The 14,747-nt window shown below is 42.9% G+C and overlaps 1 protein-coding gene across 2 annotated transcripts in view; it reads left to right on the plus strand.

Annotated features, from left to right (window-relative positions):
- FYN (FYN proto-oncogene, Src family tyrosine kinase) overlaps positions 1 to 14,747 on the plus strand; it is a 137,863-nt gene that overhangs the window by 85,183 nt on the left and 37,933 nt on the right. For both annotated transcript variants that reach the window (XM_058802855.1, XM_058802856.1), the window contains exons 4-5: positions 10,777 to 11,034; positions 11,558 to 11,654. In XM_058802855.1, coding sequence (XP_058658838.1) covers positions 10,788 to 11,034; positions 11,558 to 11,654 — 344 coding nt within the window. In that variant the 5' untranslated portion in view covers positions 10,777 to 10,787. The remainder of the gene's footprint in view (positions 1 to 10,776; positions 11,035 to 11,557; positions 11,655 to 14,747) is intronic.

Here is a 14,747-nt window from a genome sequence, read left to right on the forward strand (position 1 = left end):
ATTTATGTATCTATAAAGAGCATACAGTCACATATTGCATAAAACTCTGGTCTGGATTTGATTGCAGACAATGTTAACTATTTGCACAGGAAGTGTTGGTCTTTTTCAGTCTAAACAAGCAGTGACTTCTGGTTTGTGACCATTTCCTCTCTACTGAAAAAGTCAGAGCAGGGATGCTCTGGCTCCCGTGCTAACCCGCGTGTGACTCACAGGCAGTTCAGCTGTGACCACCGTGGGGTTGAGCTCGTGTGTGGTGGAGCTCAGCTCTCCACCTTGTGGTGATGGTGCTGTGAGCTGCTCCTGTCCCTTTGGTGCTGTGAGGCCAGTGTTGCAGATGACTCATTGGCAAGAGCTTAATTTCACAAGGTTAGGAAGGCCAGTCCTTTTTTGAATTTAGGGGTTAGTAACTTGTCATTTGTAGCCCTTTGGAAAGGACAAGCCTGTGTTAGTGCTAGTGACATAAGGTCTCCAGAGTAACTCAAGAAAGGATTCTGTACTTCTTGTATGTCAGTGTTGAAGAAGCTCATCATCCCTGTAACTCTCCAAGATTATTTATTTCCTAGTTGTCAGTCACTCAGATGTCATTTGTGACACATATGGCCTGGCACCACCCTCTTCCATTTGGATTTTTTAAATTGGCTACAGCTGTTTCTGTTAATAATATAATAGTCTAAATATAGCTATTATTTTTCAAGAGTACTATTTTGCATAGGCTGAGGGTTTATCCATTTTTTTTCAGAATCCTCTAATTAGCATATAAGCAACTGGAAAGGGTCAGCTTCTCACAGCCTTTGCTTTGGTTGATGTTCTCCTCGATATCCGGTTTGTGCTCAATGTGCTTGTGGTTGCTTATTTGACCTGACCCTCCCAGCCTGGCTTAGAGTGTCAATTTGTTCCCTATCAAGAGGTCCTTTTCCCTTTTCAACACAATCCACAAATCTGACATGTGTCCCCTATGCTGTGGGGACAGCACACTTGTTAATTTCAGTGGCCTTCAGCTTTTTGTCTCTTTGTGATAAGAAACAGGGAAGAACTCCAGACAAGATCTCCAGATCTCCTGAATTGTCAGGAGTTGTGTATTTCGCAAGGTGTATCACAGAGCAGTCATTTTCAGTGAAACTCTCCCTGTCTGCTCCAGATTACCACCCAGTTTTGCCTTTTTGTTTTAAATACATACAAATAGAGAAACCTCTGTGGACTCTTCCAGACACACTGAGGGTGTAGAATACACCTTTGGTCAGTTGGGTTCAGCTTTCCTAGCTCTGTCCCTTCCCAAACCTCCCCCTGCCTACTTGCTGCAGTGGCAGAGTGAGAAACAAAGAAGGTCTTGATGCTTTGTGAGCAGTGCTCAGCAAACATGGCTGAGTTATCAACATTGTTCTGCTCACAAGGCTGAAGCACACACAGCAGGGTTTGGGATGCTGTGGAGAAACTGAACCCCATCCAGACACAGTAAACTTACCTAAGATGTCATCTAGCAGTCAGCTGCTGTTAGACACTGAAACCACGGTGGCAACAGCTGGGTTTGAGAGAACAGGTCTCACTAGAGAACTTTTCTGTGGGGGTGTGAGCACAGGCAGGGTTTCTGTGTGTCCCCATTACTCAGTACTTTCAGCACTCACTGCCTTTATCACAGTGTGGTTGCCACCCAATCTGGGGACCCCGCCTGTCAGCATCTTTGATGCTGTAGATGAAGCCAGCTACAGTGATGGTGAGAAAGCTGGGGGTTTCCTGTGGGCTGGCAAACGTTTGCTCATGTGTTGTTCCCCCAGTGTAACTGGAAAAATAAGGGATTTAAAAAATAACTCTATTAAAATGTTAGCAGTAGCAACCTAGAAGAAATGAGAGCCCCTTTAGGAGGGAATGGTGTCTGCAAGGGTTTCAAAGTCTCCTGATTTGAGACTCAGCTTGCTCCCCTTTTCTTGCTGTCACATCCTCCAAGTTCTCCAATCACAACACAGAAATCAGACAAGGCAGAGAAGGGATTAATTTCATTCCTGCATGAGGGAAGGGGGATGGGGAGGAGCAGTGAGGGGGTTTTTTGAGAGAAAAATCTTTTTTTATAGTCCTCTCTTTCATAGTCCACAGTGGCAAACAGGCAGAACTTCTTTACTGTGTCCTTCCCCTTTCTCCCCTTCCTTCCCTGCCCATCCTGATTCACATTTGGCACTCTGCTCTGCACTGCTCCCATCCTGTGGGTCTGATGAACACCCATTAATCCTGGGTAGAATCTAAAAATAAGAATTGAGAGAAGAAAATCAGAACAGTGTGCATCAACCTGCAATCATTTTTCTGTTCTCCTAATGGGAAAAAAGAAAGAGAAAATCAGTGGAGACACTGTTTTATTTTTTCCCTTTCCAAGACAAAATTATTCTGGCATTTGCAGCAGTTGTTCTCTTGCTATAGGTTTTCTAATTTACACACTTAAAAGGCACTTCAAAATTTAGGTGCATTAGCTCCAAATGCTTATGCAGACCATCCACCCCCACTTCTCTCTGCTCATGAATAGAGCTGCCACAAGCAGCCTGATGAAGGAGGAATGGAGCTTGAAATCACACCATTGAATTTACATGGTGTTCTCTCAGAACCAGGGATAGATCTGTCCTTTGTGGGGGTTAACTCTAAAGTAAGCAGTGTGTTTACTGTATGTAGCTGCTGCCATTACTTCTTAATTTCAAAGATTCTTTTAACACATTTTAAGCATTAAAAAAATCGTATGTGCAGTTTTGAGTCTGACTTGCTGTTCAGTTCATGAGAGTAAAACCTGCAGGCCTTCCCTCTGAAGTTAGTTATACATAAGACTTTTTCTTTCATATTACAGGTGAAATTTGGAGGCTAGTGGGAAAAGAAAAAAAAAGCAAAACCACAGAAGAACCCTTCCTCAGAACTACTGCATTTTTCTAAGGCATCTTTTTTTCAAAATAATAAAAGCCCTGAGACAGTACAAGGCATAACTCAGTTACTGTAACTTTAAGAGATTCCAGCATGAGCCTTTAATTGCTTCTTGTGTTTTGTTCTGGTTTTGCTGAAAGGCATGTATCACAGGGAGTGGAAGAGAATTCACTAGTTTTTGAAAAATATGAGGCCCTGACATTCACAGACTTGGCTGGCAAAGAAGCTGAACAAAACCAAAAGGGTGGAGACTTGTCCTTTCATGGGCAGCTTGGAGGGTTTACCTTCTCTTCTTGCACTGGGGAGCTTTTGATTAGGGCTGCTCAAACAGCACTGTGGTAATGCAGCTTCCTGTGGCCTTGCCAGGTGACGTCCCCACCAGACAGCTGCCAGCCAGCCCCACCACCACCACTGACCCTCAAAGAACACATGGATGTGGTTATTGCTCCTCCTGCCCAGCTGGAACACTGACTTCCTTTTTCCTCTCTAACTTGTAATAAATAGATCATATAGCTAGATGGATAATAAACAGATTGTCTGGGTTGTAGTAAATCTCTTGCCAGAGGGGGACCAAGACATTCATTGCTCTTCCTTCCTGGCCCTGGGTAGCCACTCGCCCTGTCCCATGGACAGCTGTGCTCGCAGCCTCTGGCAGAGGCCAAGGCTCTGGGTGTAGCTCAGTGAAGCCCTTCCACATGCACCTCCTCTTCCCTGGTGCTGACCCCCACGGCTGGATGGAATTAAACGGGCAAGGTGAAGCCCTGACCTGCATTTTTCATAACTGTATTTCAGTTCCTGTCCCAAAGGGGAAAAGAGGGAAGGCAAGCACAGGGCCAGGCTTTGCAGGCATGTGTTACAACTTAAACCATGTCTGTGGTGTCAGGAAGCTGTTGTTTCCAGGGCTGTGTCCCCAGTCATGGGGAGGAACAGCAGGGCAGAATGTGGCACCTCAAAGCCCCTCCCAGGGTCTGCTCTTCCACAGCAGCTGGAGCTGGAGCTGCTCCCTTTCCTGAACCCCTTCTGCCACCATTGTAGAGGGCTTCCAAAGCAACTGCGAGCTGACAAGAAACAATAGTGAGAGCACTCCAGCACTGTAACAGGCATTTGCTTTGAACCAGGGCAGTATGGCAGCTGGAGCTCAGCTGGGACTGCTCTTCCTGCTCTTCCAGCCATGGATGGCCGTGGACACTGGGCAGCAGCCTGACTTTTGACTGCTGCACATAAACAATTGAACTGCTGAGTTTTTTTCTGCTCAGACCACTAAAGCAGGATCTAGGAGTGAAGCATTAAAGGTCTTCCTTAAAAATCAAATTATGCAGCCCAGGAATTTTTGAGTGCTGTTTTGAAACATACTTGAAGTTTTGCCCTGGTGTTTCTGGCTTTTTGTTCAGGAACATGACTTTGTGTATGTGAGATTTTCTGCATGTCTTTAACAGTCAGAGGATATCCAGTGGTAGTACTGTGTCTTCTCTGATTTACATTTTTTTAATGCATCATGACAAGTGTGGTGCACATGTAGATTTGCAAGAATTCTACACAAATCTCCAGCTTTATTCAAAGCTGAACTGAATCTATCACGATGAAGTAAAAATATATTCTTTCTGGATCAGACCTTAGTGTAAAAATTATATGTATATATAGTAACCTGCAGCCCACAAGCCCGGGGAATAATGAATAACACCCAGGAGTTTTAATTTTAAATTTTGTATCTCTCTGACCTTAAAATTGGGGAATCCCTGGCAAAGCTGGAATGTAGGCAGTCCTCTAAAATGTCCCAGAGTTACTAGAAAAAACAAAAAAATGATGCAATAAGTGCTGCTGTTTTATTCCATCTGTTTCATTTGAGTTGGCTTGAAACTGACACAGTATTAATTCTGGAAATCCAAAATGCTCCCATCAGCATAGATATGAGTCAAAGAGAGGTCAGCAAGCAGACAGCATGAGAATTACTGACCTACATAAGACTGGTTTAAGGTGCCTATTTGTTGCCCAACTTGGAATGCCTTCCTAGTGACTTGTAATGGTCAGAGTGGGTGAGTGAAACTTTTCTGAAAATTGGGGGTTTAATGTGTCTCAGAGTTGTGTTTAAAAATACCCAATCCATCAGTTTCTCTCTAGGAGCCGCTAATAGGGCATGGAAAGTAAGACATTTCAACTTCAGGGTAAATTTCTGTGTTGATTATTCCCATATACAGCCTGCAGGAGGCATTCCACAGTCATTTTTAAAGTCTCTTTTAAAAATTCTTGGAGTTCTTATTCTTGGAAAGCCTTTTCTGTCCTCCTTGAACCTTCACGGTAACTCAGAGTGTGGCATTTTGAATATTAAATCCTACAGTAGCTCATAAAATTTGGGTTATTTGATGTCACAGACTGATAGTTCTGTGGTGCTTTCAGCAAAACATAAAGCACCAAGAAGATGGCCCTTAGAGATTTCATTTTTCACAGCCATGATGGATGCAACCCTTAGTTTGATTCATGCCTGTTCACCACAGAGACTGAATAAAAGCCAAGGATTCTGTGCTTCTGATTTCCTTTTAACATAACTATTTCTTAACTCAGCTTCCCTGCTGATGCTTTCCAGACGAGATTTGTAAAACTTGGTCAGAAGAAGGCAGTTGCCAGTTACCAGTCATCCAGCCTCTCCCTTTCATGTTTTTTACCGAGAGAAGTTATCTTAAAAATATGCCATCAGATTTCATTCCAGGGAAGTCCAGGAGGGAAGAGAATGCACCCTGCAGGGTCTGAACCTGCTCTCCATCTCTTCAGCAGGCTGGAGCCCTCTCCTGTGCCAGTTCCCTTTCGTGTGCAAGGGGTTGGAGGAGAGGGGCCCCAGCATGGATCGAAGGGTGCAGGGTAGACAGGCTTTTCCCTGCATCTCTCTGTACTTCTCTCTCAAACACTCTTAGGACATATTTTCTCTTACAACTCCAAAAAAAGAAGGTTCTGAAGATGTACCATAATTCGGACTTTCAGCTGTGAGTTGCAAAAGCTTATGAGAAAACTTTTCATGCTCGGAAGGAGTGAATTTACACCACTCTTCCCCCCATCCATATGCTTACTACTGCAGAAGCAAAGGTTAATCAGTACTTTTGGCTTTTCATATATCACATGGTGGAGCTTTTACTTTTAAAATAGAAGTATAAAAAAAGGAATTTTCCTCCTGCTCTTGGACTTTTCCTAGGTTTTGATTAGCTAGCAGAGGATGGCTTTTGTTTTTGTTAATGGTGTGGATGGTGTCTAGCTTTGTTGGGTGTTTCAGTTTTGGCTTCCATTTTGTATCAAGAACAAAAAGAAAAACCAAAGGAGGCTGATTTACAGTAATAGTAATAATAATAATGTTAATACGTCTCCTTAGCCTTCATCTGTATCCTACCTAAAAGTGATTAGGGTGCTCTGACTATATAAATGATTAATAGTGATATAATGAATTGTATATCCTTGTCAACAAATGTTTCCACAATGTGGGTGGAAACTACTCTTCTGGTTAGACACAGGTTGGATTGCTTGCAATGTTAATGCTGAAGTCCAAGAAATGTAATAAGGGCAAGAAAGGAAACAAATAATATAATGTTTATTTTCATTTGTCTCTAAGGAAGTCTCAAAACCCATTAAAATAGGGGGGTTTATGTTTTCATAAAAACACGTTTTACATGGCCCACAAAAACACAACTTCAAAATAACCAAATTCAATTTACTTGCATTAGAAAAGTTCATTTTAATTAGGCCAGTTACATACCTTTTAACATTACTAGTGTCAGACTGTGATAATGCTGTGCAACCCGTAGGTCACACATCTGAGAAATTCTGCCTTTCCTAGTGGAAATGGAATAAAAACTTGTTCCCTTACTCTAAGATGCACAGCATGTTGGATGAGCAACATTGTGTGCTCATCTCTAGAGAGTTTAGTGTAAAACAGCTCCAGATTTTGTTTGGTGATCTCAGAGCTGGCTGAATAAATTCCAGCCTTCCACAGCTCCAAATGCTGACATGCAGGGAGATGAAGCTTTTGGATATTAAAATCCTGCTCTGTGATACTGAAGGAGATTAGTTTTTGGATTCCATTCATTGACACAAAGGCCAGTGCTGAATGGAGGTGATATTTATTGTCTATGAAACCCCTGAGCAAGCTGAAATCACTTTAGGCATGTACACTCATACATGTATTCTCTCACATTTAGCCAACTCCCCACAATGCTGTTTCTTTGAGCCAAGAACAGACAACTTTCAGGGACTTGGCTTGAAAAGATGTGTGCATGTAACACCCTCTGTCACATTTTACAAGAGGCTGAAATCAAGCAGTTTTTATACTTGGATTGTCTAGACACTGTGACAGTGGGAGGGGACAAGAGAAAGAAAAAGCCCATTTTGTCAGTCGTTCACTTTGCATCAAATTCTCCTTCCCTGTGTGCTGCTGTTGCCAGTGAAAAGATAAAGCAAGCAAAAACCAAGACATTCATAATTCACTGGTTCTCTGTACATAACTCCTAGTAATATAAACCTAAACCATTTTTTTAAACTACCAGTACATATGTATACCATCCCCTTGTTTATTCACTTTTTCCAGGATAAATACTTGTAGCAATTTTTCTTTTTGCAGTTAATTTATCATTTCAGCTTTTTCCTTATCAGTGTGTAAATGAAATATGTAGGATTGTCTTGTCAGCAGTTGTAAATATATACATGAAATATTCCCAGATTTCAGTGGGGATTTTTTTTCCCTGCTCAGCTGAACGTTTGTGAATGAGCAACAAGAAAACCACTTTCCCTCCCACTGGTCTCACAGATTTCATGTTTCCTATCTCTTTTTTCTTTAATTTTTTTTCTCTACTTTCTTCATGAAAGCACATGGGAAAAAATAAGAGGAGAAAAAAACAGAGCTGGGAGGGGAAAGGGAGGAGGTGATAGAGTTTCACAGGGATGTAAGTCTGCAAGCCAACAAAAAGGCTGTGAAATTCTTCTTGAAACAGCAAACCCTGATTATCACTTAGTTGCTTTGAGGTGAATAAGCCCATGTGGCAGCTTTTAGGCAGGCTGATTTAATGGCTTACCCTTCCCTGCCCAGGTGGTCAGCACACCTCTCCTCCACCTTCTCTGGGGGTGTCTCCCACACAGTGTTTGCTCCTGCCCATGTTTTGCTCTCTGCACATCACAGCCACGCTTTCACAGAGGTGTAGCAGGGTCCCAGCAGTGAATCCCAGACTCATCCCTCCTGCCCAAAGCCTTCTGGGCTCTGCAGGGAGATGAGCCATCCCTCCACAGGGCTCTTGCCTTCCGTGTGGTCCTGCTTCACTCCCTGGCAGTGCTCACAGAGGCTCTGAGAGGAGCCAGGAAAACCTCAGTTCTGAGTGACATCTCCAGACAAAGGCTCTCCAGAGCCAGACTGTCCTGCTGTTGAAATGGTAAAAGCAGTAGTCCCGGTTCCACATGCAGTTTTTCTCAGCTGATACGAAGCTGGCCAGGACGCCTCTGCACCTCTCGTGGTCCCTGTGGCTCACCTGGTGCCACTGCTGGTCCTGGGGATGCACAACACTCTGCACCTCCAGCTCCAGCCCAGCTTCCAGGGCGAGCAGAGGAGGGAGGTCAGCATGGCTGCTGCAGCAGTAACAGCAGCAGTGTGTTTTGCAGCCACCAGGCTGCAAACCCCTTTCCCTCAACCAGTTGTTGCTTTAGTTTCTTGGGGGATCCCAGCTCATGCCACCCATGCAGCAAGTGAAGAGTCAGGAGTCCATTTTTCTGTTCTCCCCGAAAGACTTAAACATTTGGGTGAGGGAGCCCTGCTGAGTGGATGTGGTGTCTTGAAGGAAATGAAGAAATGCAAAAAGGGCAGTTTTAAGTCAGGCTAAGAGCAAGAGAGCGTAGACCCATGCTAACTGCAGGCAATACAACTCCAGGAAATAAATAAAGATAAAATTACAGCAAAACAGAATCATTTAGGTTAAAAAGACCTCTGAGATCATAGCATCCAGCCTTTGACTGATCACTACCTTGTTAACTAGGCCATGGCACTGAGGGCTGTGTCCTGTCCTAGACCCAGTCTGGCTGGGTCTGATCCTGTGTGTGCCTTGTGATTGCACTCACAGTGAGCTTTCCATAACCTTCCTGGGCACCAAGGGCAGACTGACAGGCCTGTATTTTCCCAGATCCTCCTTCTGGTCCTTCTTGTGGATGGGTGTCACATTGGGCAAGCAAAATGATGCTTGTTTTTCTGAACTGACTTGTAGAATAACTGGAAGTATCTGCAAACTGTAGAAAATACCGTTCAGCAGAAGTGTTTTTCTTTTTAATTAGGCAGGTGAGATGTGGGAAGCAGGTATCCAGACTGTGCACTGTCACAGAAAAACAGGGAGCTGCTGCATAATTTTTCAAGCATTAGCACTGGTGAAACATTCTTTTTCTAAATCCCATGAGTTTGTCAAAACCAATTTCCTGTGTTGATGTTGGGGTAAGGTATAGAAAATAGCCAGCCTGGCAGCTACAGAAAAATTACAAAAATTTAAAAAGCATAGTCTTTTTATTTACCCAAAGTGACAGATATTGGTCTGAAATGTGAAAAGAAATGTGGGGCAAAAAAAAAATAGTACTTCACTATTTTTTTTTGTTTTTGTTCTCTGCATTTTCTCCCTGTCAATTTATATATTCTGAAAAAAAGTATGTCTATTAAGCAATTTTTTTAGGGTTTTTTCTGCCGTTTCTCTTCCAACCCCACTGTTCAGAGTATGTTGTTTGTGTGCCAGGTTGCATCTAAGAGTCACTGTACTGGTTCAGATCAAGGAGGCATCCAGACAAGTATCTGATTGCCCAGGTTCATCCCACCCAACTCCAGAAACTCAGGTTTTGTGTCCAGGTTCAACTTGGGCAATAGGAAAGAGTTCAGTCACAGCACCACATGGATTAGAGAAAGTTAGAGCTACAGATGAAAGGCAACACCAGGTTACAGGACTAACCTTGCAGGACTGCTTCTGAGCTGTGGTGAATCACCCTCTGTTTCTCTCCATGCAGAGAGAGGCTAAAATAAACTCTCTAAAATAAAAAGAGTTTAACCCCATGAGGGTGCTGAGCAAGAGGTTACAAGAATTAAAAAACTTGGAGCAACCTTTTTGAAGCTGTAATTTTTGAAACCCTCTCAGTTTCATCCTGTGCAGAATCTGTACTTGGAGTTGCTTTGCATTTGATGTGTTAATTCTTCTGGGACTTTCTCTGGTTTCTTAACATGTGCCTTTGCCAGCCCCACCTTCTGCTACCAGTGGTTTTAGCCTTCAATTTGGTATTGCTTGAAAAGGAACTTCCTTTTTTTTTTTTTTTTTTGTCAGCTGTGCCCTCTGATATCTCCCTCCTACTTTCCTGCAGTAATAATTCTTGGCTCACTGTGGCTTTTTTTCTGCCTGCCATGCAGAGCTCCAGCAATGGAAGAAGGGTTTTGTCCTCAGGTGAAGTCCACTCCTGTGTAGTTGGCAAGGTCAAATATGAGCCACAAGCTAAGTGCCTGATTCTGTGTTCTGAGGGCTGTCTTGAACACCTCCAGCTGCACTTTTTTGGCTGAGTCTCCTTTGCCTGCCTCCTGGCAGAGGGTGAGCAAGATGGGTTTCATCCTCTTGGTCCCTCTGTGCAAAATGTTGCCTGTCAGGGCTGGACAAAGATCTGCCACTGCCCTAAGAGCAGGCAGGATCCCCTTCCCCAGGCCTTGATGGAAAACTCCCGAGGGGAAGATTTTGTGTGAACTTTTTCCCAACATGTTGCTGTTTGTCTTAAAACCACTGCAGGGCTTTTTTCCAAAGTACTTAACTTTTGAGCGATGAACTTAATTTGAGCCTCATCATATATGTGTTTGGAGGACATCTGGTGAGCATCAACATATGAACACCTGTCCTTTTTTTCCTGTCGTAGGATTTTAGATAATGGGCTGTGTGCAATGTAAGGATAAAGAAGCAACAAAACTGACTGACGAGAGGGATGGCAGTTTAACTCAAAGCTCAGGCTACCGCTATGGGACAGATCCTACTCCTCAGCACTATCCCAGCTTTGGTGTGACTTCAATCCCAAACTACAACAACTTCCATGCCACAGGAGGCCAAGGACTGACTGTGTTTGGTGGAGTCAACTCCTCCTCTCATACAGGGACGCTGCGTACAAGAGGAGGAACAGGTGAGCTTGAACATCTTATTTTAGTGCTCCTAGTCATGTGTCTACAGCAGAGGCCTGACTGTCTCAGCATGTTGCTTTTAGGAAGAGTTATTTCATTAAATAGTGTGAAGAGTTGAAGTAGGGTCGACCTGGGTTCTTTGCTAATTTGCAGGTTCACTTGGGGCTGAGAAATTATGTGTACATGCCACATTTGGCTAACTGCCTCATCCCTCTACCAGGGAGTGTAAAGTGTGGGCTGAGCCACCTCCAGTAGTTAAATACTTGGCATGGCTATGTCTAAACTGTCTCTTCAACCCCCTTTGCCTGCCTGGGATGCTGTGACTGTGCAGAGTGAAGGAGGTGGAGTGCCCACTGGCTGCCTAAGACCAGAGAAATGAGAGTCATTCAAAAGTTGGAGGGTTCAGTTTGGTTTGCTCCTCAGCAACTGGAGCACCTTACCTGTGGCTTATCCACAACATCTCTTGAGGTTCCTTTCCCTCCTGTCTTTTGTGATGGAGTATAACCCACTTATCTTTTTCTTTAGGTGTAACTCTTTTTGTGGCGCTTTATGACTATGAAGCAAGAACAGAAGATGACTTGAGTTTTCACAAAGGAGAAAAATTCCAGATACTTAACAGCTCGTAAGTTATAGGCTTGGAAATCTACTTTTTAATAGTTTCAAACTTACAATGTTTACAATAACATTTGCTAATGCTATTAGTAAAATCTGATGTTGGATATTCAAGTATGGAGGGGATTTACTCTATGCTTACTTTCTCATCGTTGCATTTAGTGCACTTTTGCAAAGTGCTGTATTGTTGGGGAAAAAACACTTCAACCACATGCAGCTTTACTTTAAAAAAAGTGTTAGATTGTGTGATTTACTACTTACCTTTTACAGTAACCCCACATTCAGAACTGAGACTACCAGCTTTCTACTTTATCAGTAGCTACAGAGGTTCTGCAAGGCATGTACTAACGCTTTTTCCAATCTGCTGCAAGTATCCCTACACAGAAATGAGCTAAAAGGTGATTCACAAAATATGTATGTTCCAAGTTTAAAAGCATTTTTGTCCTTTTAAAGATAGGTGATGGAGTCAGAACTTCTTAGGTTCTGCTGCATCTGACATGAAAACCACATTTCCATCCTGGAAATCATCAACTTAAAATTAATTTTATCAACTGCCCATAGAAAAAAAAATCCCTTAGCGATTTAAAAATAACTTCTAAAACTCACTGTGCTACTGACCTATATCTGAACATCTTGTAATTCTTGGCTAAGAGCATAAAGTGGCAGGCTCTGTGTTATGTTCACTACTGCCATCATGTAGAGGTAAAAATGGCTTAACAACCAAATATGTCACTTTCTAAAGGCTTTGTGATATTGGTCCTCTCTTTTTTTTTTTATAATTTGTGACAATGAGGTGAATTCACCCCTGGTGCAGCTCCTGTTAATTTTAATATAGCCACTGAAGGGTTGGAATTGGCTCAATGTGCACTGAAGTTCTTTTAAAAATCAGGTAATTCTGTGGAATATTTCATGAAGCCAAAGAGCTTTGATGTAGATGAAAGCACAGAAACTTCAGTTACAATTTGTAGAGGGAGCAGCAGTTTAAAACCTTTCTGCTTCTAAATTAGAGGTTGGAAACAAACCCTTTTTAAACCTATGATCCATTTTTGTTCACATTGCCTTGTGCTTTCCTAACCTTGCACAAACTATGCCATAACCTGGAACAAGAAGTTCCACACATTATAAATACCTTGTCCATGCCAGTTGGTGGAATCTGGTGGTGCTCACCAGGACTTACAGAGCTGTCATCCTTGGAGCTGGTGAGACAGAGAGATTCCCCTTCATGTCAGTGGCTGCAGCATATGCATTTTGATGCAGGTAATTATGGCCTGGAAGAAGGGTTTCTAAGTAAGGAAAAAAGACCAACCATTCATTTGTTTTCCTGTAGGATCATAGAAGCTCAGCTCCCATTGTAGTTAGGTCTGTTTGCTTATAAACATGGCCCTAACCACACCCCTGGAGTAGTGACAGCCAGACTGGGAATCTCCAGAAAGCTGCTTTTCTGTAAGAATGCTTCCTCTCTTCACTTGCATCAGGAATTACGTTAAATAAGCCCATTTTTAAGAGCGCCTGCCAATGCTGCTTGCCAATATGTGCAAAAAAAGTAGTTGGTCTGGAATTTTTGGAGAGGTTTGGATTTGGATTTCGCTTTAGCTTTCAAAAACCAAAATTTGATTTGTGCTGTGGAGTAAACATTCAGCACAACACCTGAAATTACATACAGGGGGTATCCCTGTGATTTGAACCCAGAAATTTTACTAAAGGCAGTCTGGGTGAAAGAGGCACCTGCAGAGTGGTTCATATCAGAGCCTGAATGTGGGGCTTTGGAACACTGGGCATCCCCAGCATTCCCACCACCACCACTCCCTGTCTGGCCCCATTGACTAGCTGCCTCCTACCTCAGCTGCAGGTCTGAAATTAAGAGCTGTGAAAAAAGCCTGCATTCCTCCTCCTCTGGCAGTGCTTTGAGAGATTTAAGCTTCTCTGTCAAAGCATAGGGGGTTGTTCCTGACGTTGGGAGCATCCACAGGAGTGGTTTTTTCCTCCCTAGATACGACAAAATACCTCCATCTAGTGGACTCTCTGCACAGTAAGTTGTAGATGGAATGGTACAATTTATCAAGCTCAGTGTGGCATAATGCCTCAGAAATATTCTACAGCAGCATCTGGGGGAAGGGTTAGCACTTCACTGGCACCACCAGAGACACAAACAAAAAGGGCCATTTGCCTGACATACTAATGCACACAGGGTGTATTAAAACAGTGTCAACCTCTGCAAAAGCTATTTGCACTTCATGTTTCTTGAACTGTAAAATTGGAAAGTCTCCTTTTTGACTAATCACAGCTGGTTTCTAGTTGTTTTCCATAGAGTTCGTGCTCCTTTAAACTGTTAAATAAAGTGAAGTTGAACATTTAAAGAATTCACCTTGACACAACCTTTCCTTCCAGTAATAGCTTAGACAGTGTGTTTTCTGCAATTGTTTGCTTCCAGAAGAGGCTGAATTCTCCAGTCACATTTGATAATAGTGTTTTATTTAGTGAACAAGTCTCTGCTTTACAGAGAGGGGAACTGAGAAAGAGTTTCTAAGCAGTCCAGAAATAGAAAAGAGAATGCTTAGTAGTAGTGGTAGGAGTTAAACACTGGTGAATTCACCAATTTCTATTTCATTCTCACTGGTGCTGAGAATGAAATAGAAATTGGTAAATCCCAAGCCACTGCATCCTGCAGAAAGCTGAGAAATAAACTTCTCTTAAAGCTGCACAGCCTGCAGCAATGTGCATTTTCTGAAAGGCAGTAGTAGCATGTCCCACTGTCTGCACCAGTGTAAGACAAAAATTCATGCTAAGCCTACAGAATGCTGCCTTAAGATAGTCCTGCATGAACCTCTTCACATTTAAATGTGAAGCTTTTTGCAAATATTTGAAAATGCAGCCTAGTCCTGTGCTACCTCCTCCAGGTGGCCAGCAGAGGGAATCTAGACAATGAAGTGTGATCCTTAAGGGCCATCTGAAATGCCACATTGATAGATGGCTTTTTGATATCTTTGGGTTTCAGATAATTGTGCTCATAGAAGTTTAAAATCAGCAGTGAATGTGACACTGTGTTGTGGTTTAACCTCGGAGAACAACTCAGCCCCCATGGGGGGCTTCACTTCTGCTGTGG

This window comes from Ammospiza caudacuta, chromosome 3 (genome assembly GCF_027887145.1).
Source record: "Ammospiza caudacuta isolate bAmmCau1 chromosome 3, bAmmCau1.pri, whole genome shotgun sequence".
Taxonomy (NCBI): domain Eukaryota; kingdom Metazoa; phylum Chordata; class Aves; order Passeriformes; family Passerellidae; genus Ammospiza; species Ammospiza caudacuta.